This window comes from Sminthopsis crassicaudata, chromosome 2 (genome assembly GCF_048593235.1).
Source record: "Sminthopsis crassicaudata isolate SCR6 chromosome 2, ASM4859323v1, whole genome shotgun sequence".
Lineage (NCBI taxonomy): Eukaryota > Metazoa > Chordata > Mammalia > Dasyuromorphia > Dasyuridae > Sminthopsis > Sminthopsis crassicaudata.
Window position 1 is genome coordinate 4,636,152 of NC_133618.1, and position 21,979 is coordinate 4,658,130.

General features: G+C 43.6%; 1 protein-coding gene across 1 annotated transcript; it reads left to right on the forward strand.

The window, feature by feature from the left end:
* The first annotated feature begins 713 nt into the window (after positions 1-713).
* Positions 714-2,108, forward strand: LOC141552550 (tripartite motif-containing protein 43-like). The gene has a single exon (XM_074284678.1). It carries the CDS (start codon positions 714-716, stop codon positions 2,106-2,108), a length of 1,395 nt encoding a protein of 464 aa, XP_074140779.1.
* The last annotated feature ends 19,871 nt before the right edge of the window (positions 2,109-21,979 follow it).

The following is a 21,979-nucleotide window of genomic DNA, read 5'->3' on the forward strand; positions in this document are numbered from 1 at the left end:
TCAATTGATGATTATTTGATCATGTTATTTGTGTGTTATGTTACCATGTCCTTATGTAATTATGTGTAATATCTTCCATATTGATGGATTTATGTCTACCTGTTTCAAGGTCATGAGCACCCTGTGTTCTAAATCAAAAGAAAGGGGGAGATGTTAGGTTTATTAAGTGCTAATTCAGGTTGTCTAAACAATTCTGTAGCTCAGAGTTCACACCTTTAAACCTTTAAAAGGAGGTTACACCTTTAGACTTCTGAAAAGGAGTTGACACCTTTAAAAGGACCAAGTTCATTGGTTGTAGGAGTTCCCATCAGCCCCTGGGAGTACCCACAAGCCCATTCTCTGGGAGGATAAAAAGAGGCAACATTGAGTCTGAAGAGCATTCTGGATTGGGATAAGGACCAGAGCTGGAGGAGACTCTGAGCCAGGATTAGGGAAGAAGAGGATTGGAGATTCTACTTTTGCTTTGTCTGGAGGCTCCAAAAGCTGCCCAAGAAACTTGCTCTGAGAGGAAAAGATTCTACAGAAAAGAGACCTCCTCCCACAGAAGGACTCCCATTGAGAGTTGTGCTCAGCTCTGCCTTCAGTGTCAAGGAAGTCTCTTCTTCTGGTTGCTGCACACCAGAGAGAGAGAGAGAGAGAGAGAGAGAGAGAGAGAGAGAGAGAGAGAGAGAGAGAGAGAGAGAGAGAGAGAGAGAGAGAGAGAGAGAGAGAGAATGGCTGCTATTGTGAAATTTCTGCAGGAACTGCAGAGTGAGATCACCTGTAGCATCTGCAGGGGCTACTTCTGTGAGCCTGTCACCATTGGGTGCGGGCACAGTTTCTGTCAAGCTTGTCTCTCCTCCAGCTGGAGAGGTGGAGCCCCAACTTTCTCCTGTCCCGAATGCAGGCAAGTTTCCCAGGGCAGGGAACTCCAGTTGGTGAACTGGCGCCTAGCAGAGTTGACTGAGCTGGGCAAAGAGCTCAGCTCCAAGATTTTGCAGAGCACTCAAGGACAGAGCCAGTGTGTCACTCACAAGAAACTCTTCAAGCTGTTCTGTGAGGAGGACCAGACAGCCCTGTGTGTGACATGTGTTGAAAGCCCAGAGCATGGGGCTCACAAAATCGCCCCCGTGCAAGAGGCTGCTGACAAATACAGAAGGGAGCTTCAGCACATTCACAGTCGTTTGGAGGAACATCTGGAGGAAGGTGAGCAACTTCTTGCTCAGGTGAAGAGACCTGCTATTGACTGGGACTGGATGATCAGGGGAGAATTCTTCCAACTTCACCAGTTACTGATGGAGGAAGAGAAGCGATGCCTTGACAGGATGAGGCAAGACCAGAAGGCCAGCCAGGACAGACTCTCCCAGCACATACAGAGCCTACAGGAACTCACGCAAGAGCTGCAGGAAGCGGGCCGCCAAGCCAATCTGGATCTGCTGCAAGATGCCAAGCAGCTGCTGGGGAGGAGCGAGGCTGTGTTGGCCCAAAGGGCCAAGGCTGTCACCCCAGAACTGAGAGAATATCCCATCCCTGGCCTGATCCAGATGCTCCACAGATTCCGAGTGGACCTCACTATGGACGCCACATCAGCTGCTTCCTGTGTTTCTCTTTCTGAGGACCTCAAGAGTGCCAAGGCTGGAGAGGACTGGCCAGAGGAGACTGAGGACCCTTCTTGCCATGCTGTGCTTGCTGGGCAAGCCTTCAGCTCGGGCAGTCACTACTGGGAGGTGGATGTGACTCAACTGCCTCAGTGGGTCCTGGGGATCTACACCCCCTACTTAAGGAGGAAAAGGACCAGGGACATGGACTCCTGTGACTTTGCTTTCTTGCTTCGCTGTTTCAAGAAAGAAGGAGAATACTATTTACAGACCTATCCTGGGCCACTGAACCATCGAATCAAAGGCCCTCTAACTCGGGTTGGGGTGTTCTTGGAATATTCCCCTGGGACTTTGGCCTTTTACAATGTTCTCCAAAGTTCTCTTATTTATAAATTCCATTCTATTCCCTTCACAGACCCCGTCCAGCCCATCTTTTCCCCTGGCCCCCCGCTTCCAGGAACAAAGCCTGGTCCCATGACTGTGTGTGCAGTGGGCTCTCATCTTGGAGCTTGCTGCTATTCCTATCCATGATCATTTCTCCAGGGAGTTCTCAACTCCACCTTTTCTGTGTTCACTCTATCCTTTCAACAAGAGTCTCCCTGCTTAGCAACTGGAGACTAGACTTTCCACCCTGAAAGTTGAGGGGTTCAATCCCCACTCTTTTGGATTCTTTTATGGTACGTTCAGGTATTTTTTTTAACAATGTCAATATTTCCTCAATTACTAGAAATCATACCTGAGCAATCTTTTCCTGTAGTTTTATGCTTCATTTCCTCTTAGAATTTATAGCACTACAATGGCCATAGATTTCAACATGTTGCAAAACATTCCCCTTGAATTGTAGTCAACTTTCCATTTTGCTTTCTTTAATATAAAATGAAGAAAATATCTAGTATTTATTTGACTTGTATTTTTGTTGTTCTTCATTAATTTTATTCACTTCGGACTGACCACATTTGAGATTTTTCTTGTTAGAGAAACTGATGTGCCCTTTCCTTCCCTAATCATTTAGTAGATTTTATAGATGATGGACATGAAGCAAAGAGGGTAACCCGAACTACCCAGAGTTACACTGTTTTAAGTATCTATACCTAGATAGATTAGACAAGGTTATGCTTACCAGACCAAAATTATTGCTTCTAGACTAGCCCTCACGGCCATAAGCATGATGAAGGGAACAGACCTTCTCACAATTAGCCAACCAACTGCCAGCCACAAGGGAGGGAAAGCCTAGAATTATCAAGTACCTGGTGGGGAAAATGAGAGGCAACATATAGGAGGCAGATCAGACTATCCCTTCATCTTGAGTGCCTCAGATTCTGATGGATAAAGCCCAAGATCTGGAACCCAAGAAATTTAGGACTAACAATTTCCAATCCAGTATCTGCAACCCTCCTCCTGGGAAGCAGCCTCTGTCGAGACATAGCCTTTCAATTGCTCTGGACACAACCACAACAACTGAGACTCCGAATTAAAAGTCTTTGCCATCAAAAGTCCTTAGCATTATCAAGCAATGCTATGATTTTATCCATGGAAATGACATTAAAGCATTAGCATCTGCTTTCTCAATGTACCCCGAGGGTCATAGGACCTTTCCCTCTCATTAGCAGCTGAAACCTTCCCTAAGTGTTCTTTCCTTCCCTCTCTGCATCCCCTACCCACATTAGGATGCGTGTTCCTTAAGAGCAAGATCTGTCTTCTTTATTTGTGTATCTAAAAGTTAACACAATACTTTGCCCTTGTTTCATATATGTTGTATTCACTTGCAAAAATAGTCCCTCATGATTTTGAAAAGTGGATGGATGGATGAAGTTGTCTAAATCACTTTTGAATAGAGAAATGCAAAATAAAACAACTCTCTATCAGATTAACTAATATAACCCCCAAAAATGATGAATGATGAAGAGGGTGTAGAAAATGACTGTGAAAAATGAATGCTAAAATGTGTTTATTTTAAAAAGGCAAGAAAAGCTGATGAATGGAGAATGCCTGAACTGACTGTGGCGAATAAATAGAATTGATTATTCTTGTGCAATAAGAAATCATTTCCTTTCAAATTTCAATAAGTCCTTTTTGAGTCTGATGGAATCCAACTAAGAGACCAACCATACCAAAACAGAATGGTTTAAAAAACTGGCTCTAAACATGGTCCTAACCATCATGAACACATTCACATACAATATTTGACAGAGTTTTAAAAATATTCCAGGGCTTGCATGTAATGTCTTTTGCAATTGTTTGTTGTTATGGCAAGGATTTACCATGGCAGAAGTACCTTGAGAAAACTAATGAGGACCCATGGGGAAAAAATGGGAGGATTGCATCGATCTCAATCTGTTACCTGCAAGTAGAAAACTTGGACACTAAAACATTCAATTAAAGGCAGTATAAAGGAAAAGTTATGTAATGAAATGTGCAAAAGAACAAGACATCAGGAATTCTTGATACTCTTAAACCACAATGGGAAGTGAAATACAAAAAGTTAAGTGAAGGAAGAGAGTCAAAGCAACAGAAAGAGAAAAATTTTAAATTCCCATAAATCAAGAATTCTACTTTAGGGGCTTCAAGAAGTCAAGAAATCCAAGGGAGGGAATATTCTAAAGAAGGATGTGGAAATTTTCTGGTTATTTGTGCAATCAAAAGAAGTTCAATTCAAGTTGGATCACATATGAAAAAGGAATTTTGTATACAGTAAGTATAATGAATGACAGAGTGAGCCCATCAAAGGTGGAGAGTGAAACTTGAGCTTCTTTGGAAAACTGGAAAGCAGGACAGATGAGATCCAGAATTATTGGCTTATAGATCTTGCAGTAATGCATGAGCATTAGTAAAGCATGTTACTAACCTCCACTCTGGTGCAAGATTATTCCTTTCTTTGAAGGAATAGATAGACACACTGGGCCATGTTTGGGAGAGTTATAATTCAGTGAAATTGTGTTGGAAAGCAATTTGAAATTATGCAAAATGCCTAACATGTCCATAATTCTTTGCTCCAGAGATTCTACTTCTGGGCATTCCAAGTAGATCATTGATAAGAAAGCATAGAAATATACCAAAATATTTAGAAGCACTTTTTGTGGGTTTACAAATTATTTATCATAAAGATAATGGAATATTTTGGTGTAAGAAAGAAATAGCACAAATACAGACCTTAAAAATCCTGGAGAACTTAGCCAATAAACTGCTAAAATGAATATTATGGAAGCCAAATGATTTTAGGAAATAGCAAGGATATTTGACCCTACAGAGATGGAGCTGACAGTTTAATGCTTTTGTTCAATTATGTGTTTTTAAAAGTTATGTGATTTAACCATGCAACAGATCATAGAAGACTAAATACCAAAAATTATTGGTAGCAGGAGCAACTACTACTGCTGTGCAGGGCAGTGAATAGGGTGCCCCACCTAGAGTCAGAAAGACTCCCCTTCATGGGTTCAAATCTAACCTCAGACACTTAGTAGGTCTATGGCTCAAGGCAAATCACTCAATCCGTTTGCCTCAGTTTCCTCTATAAAGTGAGCTAGAGAATGAAATGACAAACTACTCCAGTATATTTGCTGAGAAAACCCCAAATGAATTCATGAAGTCAGAATTAAATTTAAAAAAAAAAAACATATCAACTTATCCTAGGACTTTTTATCTGAAATCCAATCAACAAGATAAGGTAAATGGTTTTCAATAATAATAACAATCATTTCTTAATACTTTATTAGTATGTCTGACCCCATTGAAATATGAGAATTTAATAATTTGAAATGATAATAATCCTTATTAGATACTTATTATCCTCTGAGGATTCCATACATCAGCCCTGAGATGTGAACTACAGGTGATCTAAAGCTGATCTCAGGAGAAAGCTGGACTCATTGGGAACGTGGAAAGAGGGAAGGATGGAAGGAAAGGGGAAAGGAGGCCAAGAGGAGTCAGGAAGTCTGAGATTTTATTGACTTATCCACCTGCCCTAGGTGAGCCCCCAGATTCAAGACTGTCAGGAAAGGACTGAGGCTATCTTCCTGAGACCTTTTTTGTTTTCTTTAGAGGTCAATTACTTCCCATCTCTGGAAGTTGTGAACATTCAGAGGAGACTGGAGTGATGGGTCTGAATGGGTTCCAGAGATAAAAGACTGATTACCTCCAGAGATCCTGCTTGCTGAAACCTATTACAAGGATAAGAAGTTGTTGAGAAGGGTAGCCCACACAAAAGGAGCAGATTTTGATGGGAAGAAGATTACAGGCATGGAAAATTGACAGGGGGACTTTGGGGGAGGATGCTGCAAGGAATATAGCCTTTTAAATTAATCTTAACAGAGAGATAGGTCTGTCAGAAAAGTAGAAGAGTTTTTCTTTCCCCTCTCATTCCCTTCCTTCCCTCCCATTCCTTCTGAACAAAAATGAGCCAAGTCACACTGAAACTTGAAGAGAGATCACAGGTATTTGTCAGATGAGCAAGTCATTTCCCCCGTGGGAATTTAGAGAAGGCAAATCTTGTCATTACAGTTTGGCAATTTTTACATATTTTAAGTGAATAATTTTAAGTGTAAGTTTTACTGATGCCTTTTTTGATTGTTATAACCTCTAAATGATTCTGCTCAAATAGTATAAAAAAAATCCCTTCCTTTTCACAAAAAACTGAAGATAAGCAAAACAAAGGAATATCCTGCCTATATCTGATCACATGAGCTTCATTCATCACTTGGATCTGCTGAGAGAAGAGAGGCATTCTTCATTGCTATGAGAATTAAGACTGATCAATACTGGTCAGACATGGCTTGCCTTTCGATGTTCATGTTTGCATCATTCCAATCATTATATATCTTGCTTTCCTGGTTCTGCTCATGTCATTCTGCTTCAATCCAAGTCTTCCCAATTTCCTCTAAATTCTTCATGTTTCTTATTCTTTCTAGTTCAATAATATTTCATTTTTACACCCATCTACCATATTAAAAATAAACAAGCATATTTATTGTTGGGCATTTCCTTTGCTTCGAGATTTTTGCTACCACCAAAAAAGAAAAATAAAGTTGCTATAAATAAAGCTCTATATACACGGGATCTTTTCCTGTCTTTGATCTAGGATTGATATCTCTGGGTCGAAGGATGGGTTTAGAAAATTTTGAAAAATATATAATTCCTCCAATAGACTTGTAATGAAGAGAGCCATCCGCATCCAGAAAGAGCTCATGGGAATTGAACATGAGAACCTTTTTTGTTGTTGTTTGCCTGCTTTTTGTTTTCGGTCTCATTTTTTTCTTTTGGATCTTGATTTTTCTTGTGCAGCATGATAAATGTGGAAATATAGATAGAAGAATCAATTGCACATGTTTAACATATTGGATTACTTGCTGTCTAGGGGAGGGAGAAAAATTTGGAACAAAAAGTTTTGCAAGGGTGAATGTTGAAAATTATCTTTGCAAATACTTTGAAAATAAAATCTATTATTTTAAAATAAAATAAAATAAACCCCACCAAACTCAAAAAAAATAATTTAAAAATAACTTATTCACTCAAAAAATATCTAATTCTAAGTTGTTTTCTAGAAGGGCTGGATCAATTTGCAAGACTCACTAATAATGAACCAAAGTGTCTGTTGTCCCATGGCCATCCAAACATTTACCATTTGCCTCGTGGAGAATTTAAAGAAATATTTATAATATAAAGAGCTGTTTCATCACATAAAGGATAATTAGATAAATAAGGAGGATACAAATGTGACAATTTTAAAATTACATGTTGGAATGAACTATACATATTTTCTTTTGATACAGCTAATATGAATTTGTTTTGTTTGACAATGCATATCTAACACAGTGATTTCTTTTTCTTTTATGTAAGTGAAAAGAAAAATAGACTATATTAATAGAAAACTTAAATTTATTTTAAAACGAAAGATATATTGAACTTATTCTATATTTTAAAAGAAAATAATAAAGATTCCTAATATTATTGCAATCCCACTCTTTCTGCCCTATTATATATATATATATATATATATATATATATATATATATATATATATATATATTTTCATTTTAAATATTAAGTTCAGAATTAAATAAAAAATAATAATATCAAGCAAGAGAACTGTAATTTTCTGAACTTTGTGGGAGTTTAAAATTACTGTGAAAATACAGTTTTTGTCTTGAAATCTGGTTGGTTAGTTGGTATTATTTTATTCTTTCTCCTCAGTCCTCAGAAACTGTAAATGAAGGACCTTCAACCACAAAACTTCAGTTTCATACTAATAACTAGCTCCAGGATCATGGGCTGGAAATTATCCTTCCAAAGTTCTCATTTAACAGATGATGGAGCTGAAGCCCAGTAAGCTTGTGATGCCCCCAAGGTTACACATTTAGCTAATGACTGGCAAGAGCTGCTGTTCAAATCCAAATCTTTGAGGGCTTAAATCTAGCATCTTTCCTTAAACCATATTACACTTATCCCTTCTACATCAGGAGGGATAAAAGAAGACTGGCTTCTTTGCAATCTGGAAAACGAGCATAAAGTTGGTGGTTTTTTGTTGTTGTTGTTGTTGTTGTTGTTGTTGTTGTTGTTGTTGTTGTTGTTGTTGACAACCTCTTCATACCAAAGAAGATATATCAATAATGGTATTAAAAGATAAAATACATTGTCATTATACAATACTATATGCTTTATGCATCTATCAATTTGTAAAATTTTTTTAATGATCTTTCCTCTTCTTTTCTTATTTTGGGTTTCCATAAAACTTCCCCTAAATACCATTTAAATTCTTATGCCAGCCTATGATATATGAAAATCTCCATGGTACTAGGGATAACTGTATTAAACCAACTCTGCTCATTTGTACTTTGCCATCCTTTAATTAGGTTGAGCTTAATTCCACCTTCTGTGGGAAGCCTTCCCTTACTATTCCCACTTTATGGAACCCCTTCCTTCATTCTTTTGCATTTAGCAGATTCCATTAGCATAGTTAAAAAGAAGAGTCAATTTGGAGACTGAAGATTTGGGATCAAATCCCATCTCAAACACTAGCTGTGGGATTATGGGCAAATCATTTAATCTCTGTCAGCCTTAGTTTCTTCCTCTATAAACTGGGAGTAATAATAACACCTTCTTTCAAGGTATTGTGAAGATGGAATGAGGTCTATCTTTTCTTCCATCTTCTAGGTTTTGCTTTGAGACTGAAAACTTTAAGCCTAGGTTCCTTAAGGAGCTATAGAATGTTGCTTATGTCCCTCAATCTGCCTAGGCTTCCATATCTACACCTTTATATTTAGAATCCCTTTAAGATGTTAGCTTTTTGACAGAAGTGAATTTTTCTTGAATTTTTCTTGCCTAGCATGCTCTCTGGTCTTTAGTGATGACTCCATGAACTGTTGGTTTAATCTATGAATGCTATTAATTCTCAACTTCAGTATTTCATCCACTGGGGATGATTTGTTATTTCTGGTTTTCTCTGAAATAAAAATGATTCTTTGGGAGATTTTTTTTGGGGGGGGAATGGAATAATTTGAGAGGAGTCAAGTCTATTCAAGGAAATCTGTGTCTGACAAATGCTTTTGCTATTGGAGCCTGCCCTCCCCCAAACACCTAAAGCTCCCAAAACTAGTAACCTCCAAAGAATATCAAGTTGGCCTGGTTTGATTACAAACATTATTAATGAAAGCATTGGACGGGATCTTGGAGCTCATGTAGTGAAACCTCTTCCAATGACAAGGAAAAAGGAGCTCAGAAAGGTAAGGGACCTTTCTAAGGTCACTCAGTGAGTAAAAGGGCAGATTAGTGGCACAGTGGACAGAACATTGGTATTTGGAATTGGAAAGAGTTCATGAGTTGAAATGCCCCTCAGACATTGTGTCCCTGGGCAAGTTACTTCGTCCTTTTTTGCCTCAGTTTCCTCACCTGTAAAAATAAATTGGCAAAGGAAATGGCAAACCATTCCAGTATCTTTGTCAAATGGAGTCACACAGAGTCCAACATAACAAAAGAGTAGACGCAAAACTTTGCAAACACAGTAGCAGAACTTGGATTCCCTTGATCATTAAGACATTTCCTGAGATAATCATCTTAAAAAACTATTTTTTCTTTTTTCCAGATTGATGAATTCATCAATACAAATAACTCCTCATGGGAAAATTTCAGCCACTAATACAGGTCATAGAAAAACTCTTTAACTTAGAAGACAAAACTCTGGACGTGAGAGATTAACTTGTTCATGGTCACACAGTCAAGGATCAAAGGCCAATCAATCCACTACAAGAGGCTTCCCTTCTCTAACAAAAAAGTAACGTAAATGAATCCAATAACTCCTCACTATATTTTATTGGACTCCAAAATAGATTTCATTTTAAACAGTCAACATTTATTTGGATCTCCCGATTTAAAGTAAAAAGTAAAAATATTTCACTTCCATTACAAGATGAATTTTAAAATCAATTTTAGCATTTCTTTTGAAATGATCACATCATTGGAATAAGGTAGGAAAGAGGGAAAACATAGTGGGGAAATGTTGCCTATTCTGACTCTACATTTGCATTCTCTGATGTTGATATATACAAATCATTTTCCTACTGGGTATCAGGGAGATCGGGAATCAAATCCCTTTTGTTACATGTCTGGCAACAAGGAAGTTGGGTATCTGATTTCTAACTCACTTTCTAGCTCTAACTCTGGTATTAACATTGGTTGACGTAGCTTCCCATACAGAGAATACCACACATCCTTCCCATATCCCAGTAAGTGACGTCCATAATAAACATTCAAGTTTCACTTTAGAGAAATGAATGGCTCAGAAGTATTGAACTCCTTAACTTTTTGAAGACTTTGATTGATTCAAAATCAAATGGGAGAAAAATATCAGGACTGGATTTCTCACCCCATTTACCAAAAGAACATTTCCCAACTGAGTCCTGTATCTTAATAAATGTGTGTGTGTGTGTGTGTGTGTGTGTGTGTGTTCGCGCGTTCTTGTGTGTGTATATTTGATTGCATTTCTTTCAGTCTAAACATCTCTCAGAATCTTAATCTCAGGGCATTGTCTGGAGAACTATAGTCATCCCGGGAAGTCTACGTTTATTTGCCAATCACTAGATGACACATCTTATTTTACCACCTCCTGTTTCTTAGTATGGACTAAGTATGCACTTAGTATGACAGTATGGACTGAAAGAAACCTTTGGGATGAAACCGAAGAGAAGGAACCCGATAAAAATGACTCCAGAGTCTGCATTATTTTTTCCTTTGCCTGCAAATATCGCGTCGGAATAATGGGAATTCATGGCTTTCCATCTTGAAACTTCAGTTCTCCTTCCCTTAAAATTTTTAGTTATAAGTGGTAGTTTGAGAAAAAAAAATGAGAAGAAAGCTTTGAATGATTTCCATAGAGAATTGTGCAAGAATTTCCCTTTAAAAAACAAAAACAAACAAACAAACAAACGAAAAAAAAAAACACAAACAAGTAAACAAACAAACAAACAAACAAACAAAAAATACCCAACTTACCCCATCCTGGAATTTACATGTACATAAGGATGAGGAAAAGGGATGAAAAACAAAAGAGAAAGAAATCTCTTTTCTAGGGATATTGGAAATAAAGTGGAGTGGGCTGTCACCAATGAAACGCCCTCTCTTTGATGTACCCGAGTTAGGGAAGGGGTTTGTTCCTCAGTAGCTCTGCACCTCCAAGGGCTGCTCCGCGGTCTTGAGAGATCCCACTTTCACCTCTTCTTTCTCCTGATCTCCCTTGTCCAATTTCGTATTAAATTGGATCTAAATGATTCAAATGGATCTAAAGCATCCATTTCAAGTTTTCCATCGGTCCCAAAGGGAGCGTCACAGAGCGCAGGGTGCATCGGGAGAAGTTTGGACTGGCAGGCAGGAGAAACTTGGTTCCGCTTCCACCTCTGACCGCCACTAGCTTTGGGACCGTGACAGTTCTCTTCACGCCGAGGCTACCTCTCGGGTAAAACAGGGATAGGACTAACTCCCCCACCAGGACGTTGAGTTAGGACAGCGTCTGGCAAACCCGAGCGCTGTCTAAAAGCGCATCTGAGTGTCAGCAGTGATTACTAAGGGATGGATCCAGCACATCCCGGGGAGCTGGCAGTGAGCGCTTCTCTGGGGAGCAGCGAGGCCTCGGGCCGTTGGTGTAGCTCTCCAAGGCATTTGAGAGCTCAGTCCAGCCCGCTGCCTTTATTTTTCTCGGTGAGGAAACCAAGGCCCCCGGAGCGGATGTGATTCACTCAAGGTTGCGAGGTGAGAAACCAAGGACGCGTCCTGCGGCTGCCTCGTGCACTTGTGCCGCCGGTTTGGGAACCAGATCTTCACCTGCGTGGAGGTGAGCTGCAGCGCGCGGGCGCCCACAGGTACCACTGCTGCCGGAAGCGTCGCTCCAGTTCCAACACCTGCGCTGCCACAAAAGCCCTGGACGTGTCCGTCACGGACGAGCTTTGGAGAGCTCAGAGAAGAGGTCTCGGGGCAACTGGAGCTGCAGCTGACGCCGGCCTCCGCGCCCCTCTCCCAGCTCGGTCCTTGCCCTACAAGCGAACGAGACAGGACCGTGAGGGCGAGAAGAGCACGAGTTATTTTCCATCGCTTCTGGGATGTCCGGGGGCACCGTAAGGGAGAGAAGGGCACGAATTCTTTTCCATCGCTTCTGGGAGCTTCGGGGGCTTTTATTTCCAAGGACGCTCCCAGGAGACCCCAAATTTCAAAATAGAGGACCTGAGTTCGAATTCTCCGTGGTAGCGCACAGGGCATTACATGAAGCTAAGGCATGTGGGCTTTGAACGTCTGCTGGGGCACTCGCAGCTGTGGGACCCGGGCCAGACAACTTTTCTGTTGCTTAAGTTTTGTACAGTGGGGGTGATGCTGTCCATAGTCCTTTGTACATGATATGTTTTGCAACTCTTAAGTTCCCAAAGGAATATCAGCCAATTATGCTAACTATTTATACTCTGGGATAACTAGCTTCACCTCTGGGCCTCAGTTTCCCTTGTATGAAATTAGACAGTTGAAAAAGATCATGTCAAGGTTTCTTCCAGCAGAGACAATGAAGAGTATTGGATGGGGGAGATTCGTTGGGCTCGCCTGCAGGTTGTTAGGATTTTGTTTTCCTTTTTTCTTTTCTCCAGTGAGTGCAGGACTAGCAGAAAAATATAAATGCTTGTTGAAAAATCAATAAGTTTTAAAAGATAGAAGAAAAGAGAGTCCTGGGACCAGAGCTGTAGCGGCTGAAGGGACGACTCAAAGGAGTTTGACTCTGGTTTTTTTGAAAGAGGAGAGGGGGCAGCTAGGTGGTGCAGTGGATAGAGCACCAGCCTTGAATTCAGGAGGACCCGAGTTCAAATCTGGTCTCAGAAGCTCTAGCTGTATGACCCATGGGCAAGTCACTTAACCCCAGCCTCAGAAAGGAGGAAAAAAAAAAAATAAAAGAGGAGAAAACAGGTTGAGCCCTGGGAGCAGAAGAGACTAACTAGCCCAAGACTATATTGGTAGGATGTGCTCAGATGAGCACCCAGGTCTTCGTATTTCAAAGTCATCACTAGACAATCCATTGACCTGTTTCTCTGGAAATAGTCACGGCCACGGGGTTGCAGGGAAGAAGGCGCTTTGTAAAAGTGGCCTCCTAGGCACGAGCTATTATCATTCTGTTAATGACCCTCTTCTCTCCCTTGAAGTCGACCTTCATTATGTATTCCTTATCTAAGGCTCCTGATTTGTTCGCACAGCTAGGGCAGGTGCCTAACGCTCTCAAATTTCGTGAGTTCTTGGGTTAAAATGGGCAGCCAGCCTCTGATAACTGACCTCTTAGTGTGATGAGACTGTTCTTGGGTCCCTAACACAGTACGCTGCCAGGACATTGCTGGGAAGCTACTACAAATTTCTTGAGCTTGGCCGTATGTGGAGCAAAAATATTAAGGCGCTTCTCCCACTTCCTTCCTCTCTCCTTCTTCTCTTTGCTTTCTTCTCGCTCTCTTTTTGTCCCTGTCCCTCTGTGCCTGCCTGTCTCTGTATCACTCTGTATGTCTCTGTGTCTGTCTCTTTGTTTCTCTGTCTCTTATCTCTATCTCTGTTTCTATTTCTCTCTCCTATGCACACATTTCTGTGTCTCTCAGTTTTCTGTGTTTCTGTGTAAGTCTATTTTCCTCTCTCTCTCTCTCTCTCTCTCTCTCTCTCTCTCTCTCTCTCTCTCTCTCTCTCTCTCTCTCTCTCTCTCTCTCTCTCTCTCTCCCCTCCCTCCCTCTCTCCCATTTTTTTTCTTTCTTTCTTTCTTTCTTTCTTTCTTTCTTTCTTTCTTTCTTTCTTTCTTTCTTTCTTTCTTTCTTTCTTTCTTTCTTTCTTTCTTTCTTTCTTTCTTTCTTTCTTTCTTTCTTTCTTTCTTTCTTTCTTTCTTTCTTTCTTTCTTTCTTTCTTCCTTCCTTCCTTCCTTCCTTCCTTCCTTCCTTCCTTCCTTCCTTCCTTCCTTTCTTCCTTCCTTTCTTTCTTTTCTTTTCTTTTCTTTTCTTTTTGTCACTACATTTCTGTGACTCAGTTTTTCCTTTTTAATAACAGGAAGGATTTAGATTGGCCGATTTCGAAGGTCTACCCCATCTCTGAGGAACTCCCCATCAGAGGAACCTGACTGAGATCTTTGAATCTTATTGTGGATTCTGGGGGACATATCCAGGCTACAGAAAGCAGAACTGCAGCTATCACAAATTGGGGAGTCGGGGACGGCTTAGGGACTGAAGGGGACAGGGGAAAGGAGATAGTGGGTATTTGCCTTTGAGGAGGAGAGGTTTAAATGGGGAAAGATGTCTAATATGAAAGGAATTAAAAGACCATCCAGTCTGGAGGATGTGAGGCACAAATGGAAAGTAAGAAGAGACCCAACTGGGAAGATCACCCCTGTTTGTAAGCCTCAATTTCTCCATCTTTAAAATGGACCCCTCCCCCAGGTTTGTTCTGAGAATCAAGTGAGATAAGGTCAGCAGGGCCTATGGAAAGCAGAAAGATGGAGAACTGGCTTGGGAGCTGGTTGGACCTAGATGCGAATCCTGCTTTGTATGCGGACTCACTTTGTGCTCGAGGCAGCTATCTAAGGCCAAAGATTTCGGAGCAGGTGTCGGTGATCTTCCCTGAGAGAAAAGACCGTGGGAAATCAGGGAATTTCGTGAAATCCGATCTAGAAGTGATCTTAGATTCAGAACAGCGAATTCTGAGGTCATCTCGCTAACCCTTCCCCCCGTCACTAGTGCTAAAAGGGGAATGTTAGGGGCAAATAACGGACTGGGAGGGGAAGTGAGGAGGGCAGCAAAGAATGAAAGGAGCCACCGAGGTCATTCAGCAGGGCGGTTGGAAGGGTTTAGGAATTGGAGACAAGAAGGGCCCCCTTTATCTCCCCCTCTTGTTGACTGGGGAGTTTAAACCGTGGGCCCGGGAGGAGAGAAGAGGAGAGAGGAGGCTGTGGGGAGGCAAGGACCGCCGCTGTCTGGTTCCCCCCCCCCCCCCCCCAGGACCGCTGAGGGACGTGAAAGCGCTCTAGCGTGCGCCAGCAGCCAAGAGATCGTGGGATCGGAGACTTTAGAGCTGGCAAGGGCTTTGGGGTTGGCCTGGCCCCCTCCCGGAATGCAGGAAGAGGAACGGCGTCCCACCAAAGCAGGGCACCGGAGTCCCGAAGTGCCCGGCGGGCAGGGAGCCCAAGGCTGCAGATGGGCAGCGGCCTTCCCAGGAGGGCCCTTCTCATCCCCCCGCTCCCCTCCCCCGGCCGGGCAGCCGTGGGAGCAAGGGATCTTTAACGGGAGGGATCCCTGAGCGATCAGCCGCTGCCGCCCCCGTGTTAGAGAGAAGGGAGGGCAGACTCGGGAATGGGGGGGGGGGTGTTTGCCCAAGGTCACGGAGGGGAGTTAATGTCGGTTTCCGAGGAGTCCCGGTGTCTCTAAAAGGTGGGATGGTGGACGGACCGGCGGCAGGGCCTCCGGCCCCGGTACTCCCTTACCTGGCTCTGCCCCCTAGGGAGAGGAGCCCGGCTCGGCGCTCCGCTCAGCCTCGACGGGCCTCGCCGGCTGCTCCTCCTGGGGCGCCGGGCCGCTCTCGGACCCGGAGAAGGAGACGGATTCGGCCTCCGGCTGCGGCGCGGGCTCCGGCTCCGGCTCGGGCCCGGGACTCGGACTGAGCTTGCCGACGCTGCGCCTCTCCCGCCCGTCCCATAAAATGTCCTGGATGAGGAAGGAGGTGAGGGGCTTGGCGGGGGCCAGGGCCGTGCCCCGAGGGCTGCGTGGCGGCGGGGGCTCCAGGGTCCCGGCCGCGGTCCCCGGGACCCCGGAGGGCGTAGGCTCCTGGGCGCTCAGCATCCCCTCCCGCTTGGCGGGCAGCAGCTTCTGCCCCTGCCCCTGTCTGCGCTTCTACCCCTGCCCCTGTCTGCGCCTCTGCCTCTGCCCCTGCTCCGGCCCTGGCTCGGGCTCCGGCTCCGGCTCCGGCTCCTGCCTCTGTCCAGAGCGCCGGCTCGGCTCCCACAGCTCTCGCTAGCCCCGGCCACCACTTTCGCTTTCTGCAGCTCCGGGGGTTTATATATAGCCGGAGGGGGGAGGTGGCGGCCAGAAACCGGGCCCGCGGCTCATTGGCCAGTCGGAGGTTGACCGCGCCTCCCATTGGCCGCCGGCCTCCTCCAGGTGCTCAAGTTGCGCCCGGGGGAGCGGGAGCAGGCCCGCTGTTCTGGGGTTGGGGGTGGGGGGCGTAATCGCGGCAGGGGAAAGCTCCGATGCTGGCCGGGGAGGCTGATCCTCCCCTCCGCCCCGGTCCAGCCTCGGGCCCCTGCTCCAGGCCAGGGGGGGCAAGGAGCACTTTGCTCCGGGCCTGGGCTTTCCAACCTGCCCCTCGTTCACACCTTCTCCGGCTCTGCAGCCAGTGGAGCCCTACTCCGTGTTCCTCGGGAAAATGCCCCCTTCCGTCTCTAGGGTGCCGTTCCTCGCCACTCCGAGGCCCCCAGCTGCGGTCAGATCCCACTTGATCCGGGGGCAGCCGCGGGGACTCACTGCACTTCGGGGAGGAGGGTCCGAAACCGAGCAACGCCCGGCGCCAGCGAGGGAAGGGACTCGGCCCCCACGAGGACGGGGGCAAAGGACGAGGGCCCCAGCTGCGCTCATTTTACCTGGAAGGAAAGGAGCAGCAATGGGAGAGCGAGAGTGGTCTGCAAGGGCCTCGAGTCCTGTCTCCCGGAGGACCGTTGTTCCACAGGCTGCAGAAAGCCGAAAAGGAAGAGGGAAAGTTGCCCCGATTCTATTTAGCTAGTATTTATTAAGCACCTGCTGTGTACCTGCCACTGGCGGAGAAAGACAGGCCGCTAGCCTCAGGCGCAGGGAGACTTTGGGTCAAGTACATTCTCTGGGGAAGTAAGTCACCCAACTTCTGACACATCTGGGCAACCCTCAACTCTTAAATTGCAGAGGAGACACCAGTCTGTCCTGGTGGAAGGGAATCCAGGTCCGGTCCCTAATTCTTTATTATGTGCATTTCATGTCTGCCATTTCTAGAAGCAGATCCTCCAGATGAATCCGAGGAGGAAGAATTCTATTCTTATCCCCATTTTCCAGTTGAGAAAATGGAGGCAAACAGAGATTAAGTGATTTGCCCTTTTCTCCCTATCCCAAGTGCACTTCGCTATTCATTACTAAAGTCCAGGGTCTACTCCAGGACTGCTACCTTAGAAGAAATGATAAACAAACAAACAAACAAACAACAAAATCAAATCAAATCAAATCAAATCAAATCAAATCAAATTAAAGAGTTCCGAGGCAGCTAGATAGCGCAGTGGAGAGAGCACCCACCCTGAATTCAGGAGGACCCGAGTTCAAAGCCGGTCTCAAACACTGAACACTTCTAGTTGTGGGACCCTGAACAATCCCCAGTTGCCTCAAAACCAAAGAAAAGAAACAGCAACTCCTCTCAAAGAAGTTACATTCTCAAGCATTTATTAAATTCCTACTATATGCCAGGTAGTGTACACTTAGAACACAAAGGTAAAACTAGTCTCTGCTTCTGGGAGCTCATGGGGGGCGGGGGCAACAGTGGATCAGCAAGATCTTTACAGGATAAATGGGAAATAACTTTGAAGGGAAAACAGAGTAAACATAAGAGAAGTCAAAAAGGAGAAGTGGAACAGGACAGGTGAGGTGAGGAAGGGAAACAGGGAAGGCTTCTAGGAAGTGGCAGGAAGAGATTTACACCCTTCTAACTAACAATAGAATGATCTTTTTTTTTTTTTTTAAGTGATGAGCTCCCTCCCTCTCTTTACAGGCCAGGAAAAGAATGGAAGACCGGTGGTTTGTTCAGTGTAGACAGAGCTCCTGTTCAGGTACAGATTGCACTATGTGATCTCTTAGGTCCCTTCTAAGTTGAAGATTCAGGAATTCATTGAGCTCCATGGATGGATCCTTAAAAAACAGAGCCATGTACCTCCATCCACCTCCTTCCCCAACCTGGGAGAAGACTCTGTTTGTCTCTCCCCATTCCTCTCTCCCACCCATTCAATTCCATAGTTGGCAAGTGTATTGACTCATTGGCTTTGCACGGAATTAGAGGCCAAAATTGTCACCAACCCCCAGTGCTGAACAGCTTTTTCTGTGTTGATAGAAGTAGATCTAGAAATAATTAACAATTGTAGTAGCTAGTGCTCATTATGTGCTAACGGCCTTACGATTATAATTTTGGGGGGGTTGAGGCAGTTGGGGTTGACTTGCCTAGGGTCACACAGCTAGAAAGTGCCAAGTGTGTGAGGACAGATTTGAACTCAGGTCCTCCTGACTTCAGGGCTGGTGCTCTATCCACTATCCATCTAGCTGCCCCACAATTATAATCTTAATACATCCCAACAAAACCTCTGGGAGATAGGTGCTATTGTTATCATCCCCATCCTACAAATTAGGAAACTAAAGCATACAAGAGAAGTGGCTTGCCCCAGGATCACACGGCTAATAATTGTCTGATTGGAACTTTGGTCTTCCCTACTCTAGAACCTGGAATCAATCTAATATAATAGATTGGTGAAAAAAGGAAATAAGCATTTATTAATCACCTATCAAGTGCCAGGCCTATGCTAAAGTTGCATGATTATCATCTCATTTATCTCAGAAGAAAATTAAGTGGGGATGGCTTCCCTGAGAGAGTAACAATTGGGGCATCTCCTTTGGAAATCTGAAATAAATAACTTCATCCTAGGAGTCACAGCTCTCTCTGATGGGGGCTTCATTTTTACTGATCTAACCTTACCTTCTGTGGTTTTAAGTAGGTCTGGGAGGAGAAGAAGAAAAAAAAAAAGACTTCCTGGTCTGGGAGGCCAGAGGTCTGGGTTCAATTTTTGTGGCTATATGACAATGGCTGTTTTTTTTTTTTTTTTTTTTTTTTTTTTTTCTCCTTCTCTGGGACTCAGTCCCCTTAAGCAGACAAATCTGAAATCATTCAAAAGTCCCTCCCAGCTTTGAAGCACTGTGCTGAGAGTTCCAGGATCACTTTATAATGGCTTCCTAACTAGATTCCACTGTGATATGTTTCCTGCCTCCCTCAACTCCATCTCAAACAATTAATGGACCAATATTTATTAAGCACCTACTATGTGCCGGGCATTGCTAGGCACGTGTCTAGATAAGTGTCCCTCTCCTTTCAATGAGGGGTAGTTCTCTGCTTGACTGCCAGGAAGGGAGCCTCTGTTCCTATTACTTTCCCTGTTGATAAGCTGGAAAAAGTTCACAGGGGGATGACAAAGATGGTGATCATATTGGAGAATATGTCAGAGCAAAAGTGATGGAAGAAACCAGGAATGATTCCACAGGAAAGACAAGACTCAGGAGGGACTTTGGCAGCTTCCATTAAGTGTTTGAAGGGCTGGCTGTGGAAGAGTAATTACAATTGTTTTGTTTGGCCCCTGAGGGCAAAATGAAGGAGGGAAGAGGGTGGTAAAAATTGCAGAGGCAGATTGAGGCTTTAGGTATCAGGAAAACTATTCTTCAGCACTAGAGCTGCCCCTAAGTGGCCGCCCCCTCATCGGAGATCTCTAAGCACACTCTGGATGATCACTTGTCAGTGTTGTTCTAAGGGAGGAGGGTCTTGTTCAGACAAAGGTCAGATCTGATGGTCTCTGGGGGCCCTTCCACCTCAGAGATTCTAGGATCTAGGAATGCTGGGATGGTGAGGCTGGGGGATTTGAAGGTTTCCTATTCACATCTGTTTTTAAACCCCTCAAGTCCTTAATGTTATTGTTTCTTCTTCCTGATGAGCAGGCTGTCTCCTGCTGCTTGAGGACCCCTTTTCTCCCGTCTGTCACAGGATGACAAAGAGGTCAATTCAAATGCCTCTGGAAGGGCCTGCCTGCCTCTGCCACATGCAGAGAAGGTGATGTGATTTGTGGGCTCTGTGCTGCAAATGATCTCCCCCCACTGGCCTGTCTTGGTGCCTGCAATTCCACAATTAGAGATTTATTTCCTTTTATAAAGGTGTATGGGTCCCTGGTTAAAATACAAATATTCCTGGGAAGGATAACACATTAATCCTTTTTTGCTTAGACATCAACACTATAGTAAGAATCAATACGTAAACTCTGATTCAACTTGATTTGATTGGGAGAGGAGGAAATGCTTATAGCAGAATGGCTGTTAGGAAGTCTGGCGCCTATTCCCAACTCTGCAACTAACTAGCTCTACCACTTCTGGTAAGTAATTTCATCTCTCTGGGATTCATCAAATTAAAGAATTGACAAATGATCATTAAGGTCCTTTCTTGTTCTGTGATTTGGGGCTTAGAGGAAATGGGAAGGAGAAAAGGAGAGAATGAAACTGGAGGAAGGTGCATGTTGAGAAAACTAAGCCGGAGAGATGGGAAAGATGGGTGACCTAATGGACTAAAAAAAGGCTCTGAGATAAACTCTGAGCTATCCATCAATAACACACATTTTTTTGGGAGGAGGTTTTTTGTAAACTTTAAAACCCATAGAAATGGAAGTCGATATGTATAAATGTATGTATGCATATATTTGTGTGCATATACACACGTATATATGAATATTGATCCATTTATATCAATAAGCCTTTATGACACACTATGTCCAGACACTATGCTAGAGATCTGTGTGTTACAGATACAAAAAGAGGCAAAAGACAGTCAAACTCTTCAGGGAGTTCATAATCTAACAAATTATATATAAGCACATATAACATATAACATAAAACATATAACATATATAACATATATATGTAACATATATATATGATTATATAGAAATAATATAATTAATACAAATTTTTAAAAATTGGAAATAAACCTTAAGTTGTGATCAAAATAGCAATGATTATTACTCTAGTGTCCTGTGTAATCCTTTGTTTTCTCTCTCTCCCCTTCCCTGTTCCCTATTCCGTTCATGGTGCAGATTTCTGAATACTGCAAAAGCTCTTTGAGCTGTGCCCACCCCCTCTTCCCACCCCAGTTCTAAAGCTGTTTATGCCAACTTCCCTCGCAGACCCTTTGGCTCAGAGAAGGGGGATCAGGGTTTTGGGAACCTTCAGTAGCAGATAATAATTCATCCTCATTATCCTCCTCATCAGGCCTTATCATCCAAGAAAAGCAACCGGAAAAGATTTATGGTACAATAGGAGCCCCAGAGTATTTTGCTAACTGTGCCCCCTTTCACCTCAAGGCCCTGGGTTTCAGGAGAGCCAGTTAGCTGCTGTGCCTGGCCTTTTCTGGAGATTGGTCTGTGCACTCGCTGGGTGGCCTGTGCAGCAAAGACCTCCCCCCTCCCCGTCTGTTGAACAGCTTAGCGGAGACCCTCACCTGGAAGACACGTCGAGGCTGTTTGTCTAAAGGAGTAGGTACTGACCTTCCCATACTGTTCGGGCTACCGGGGGCAACTTGAGATCTTCCCTGCACCCCTTCCTTTCCATTCTTTACCCTCTCCCCCTCCCTCCTCCCACACATGCAAAGGGAAAGCCTGTTTGACTTCTGGGTTTCTGGAGATGCAGAGACTGGGATCCAAGACAATGATGATGATAATGTGGGAGCTAGCATTTACACAAGCCTTTGAGAAAGGACTGGATGTATCATCTCATTTGAGCCTCACAATACCCCTAAGAAGTAGATGCTACTGTCTTAATTTTACAGATGAGGAAACTGAGGTTAAGAGAGAGAGAAGTGATTAGTAGAGGAGTAAAATAGCTAAGTAAGTGAATGAGGGAGGATTTGAACTCTGGTCTTTCTGAGTCAGAAAGTCAAAGGCCTAAAAATTTTCAAATAAAGTCCCATATTGTCTTCTTGGTGCTTATAGAAGGTGATGGGGTAAACTCCCTCATAATGAGGAAGCAGTTAGCAGACTGGATTAAAAGTCAGAATCCTACTATATGTTGTTTACAGGAAACACACCTGAAACAGGGTGATTCATTCAAACTAAAAGTAAAAGG

Coding starts and splice junctions, on each gene's coding strand:
- LOC141552550 (XM_074284678.1), top strand. CDS start 714: ATGGCTGCTATTGTGAAATTTCTGCAGGAACTGCAGAGTGAGATCACC.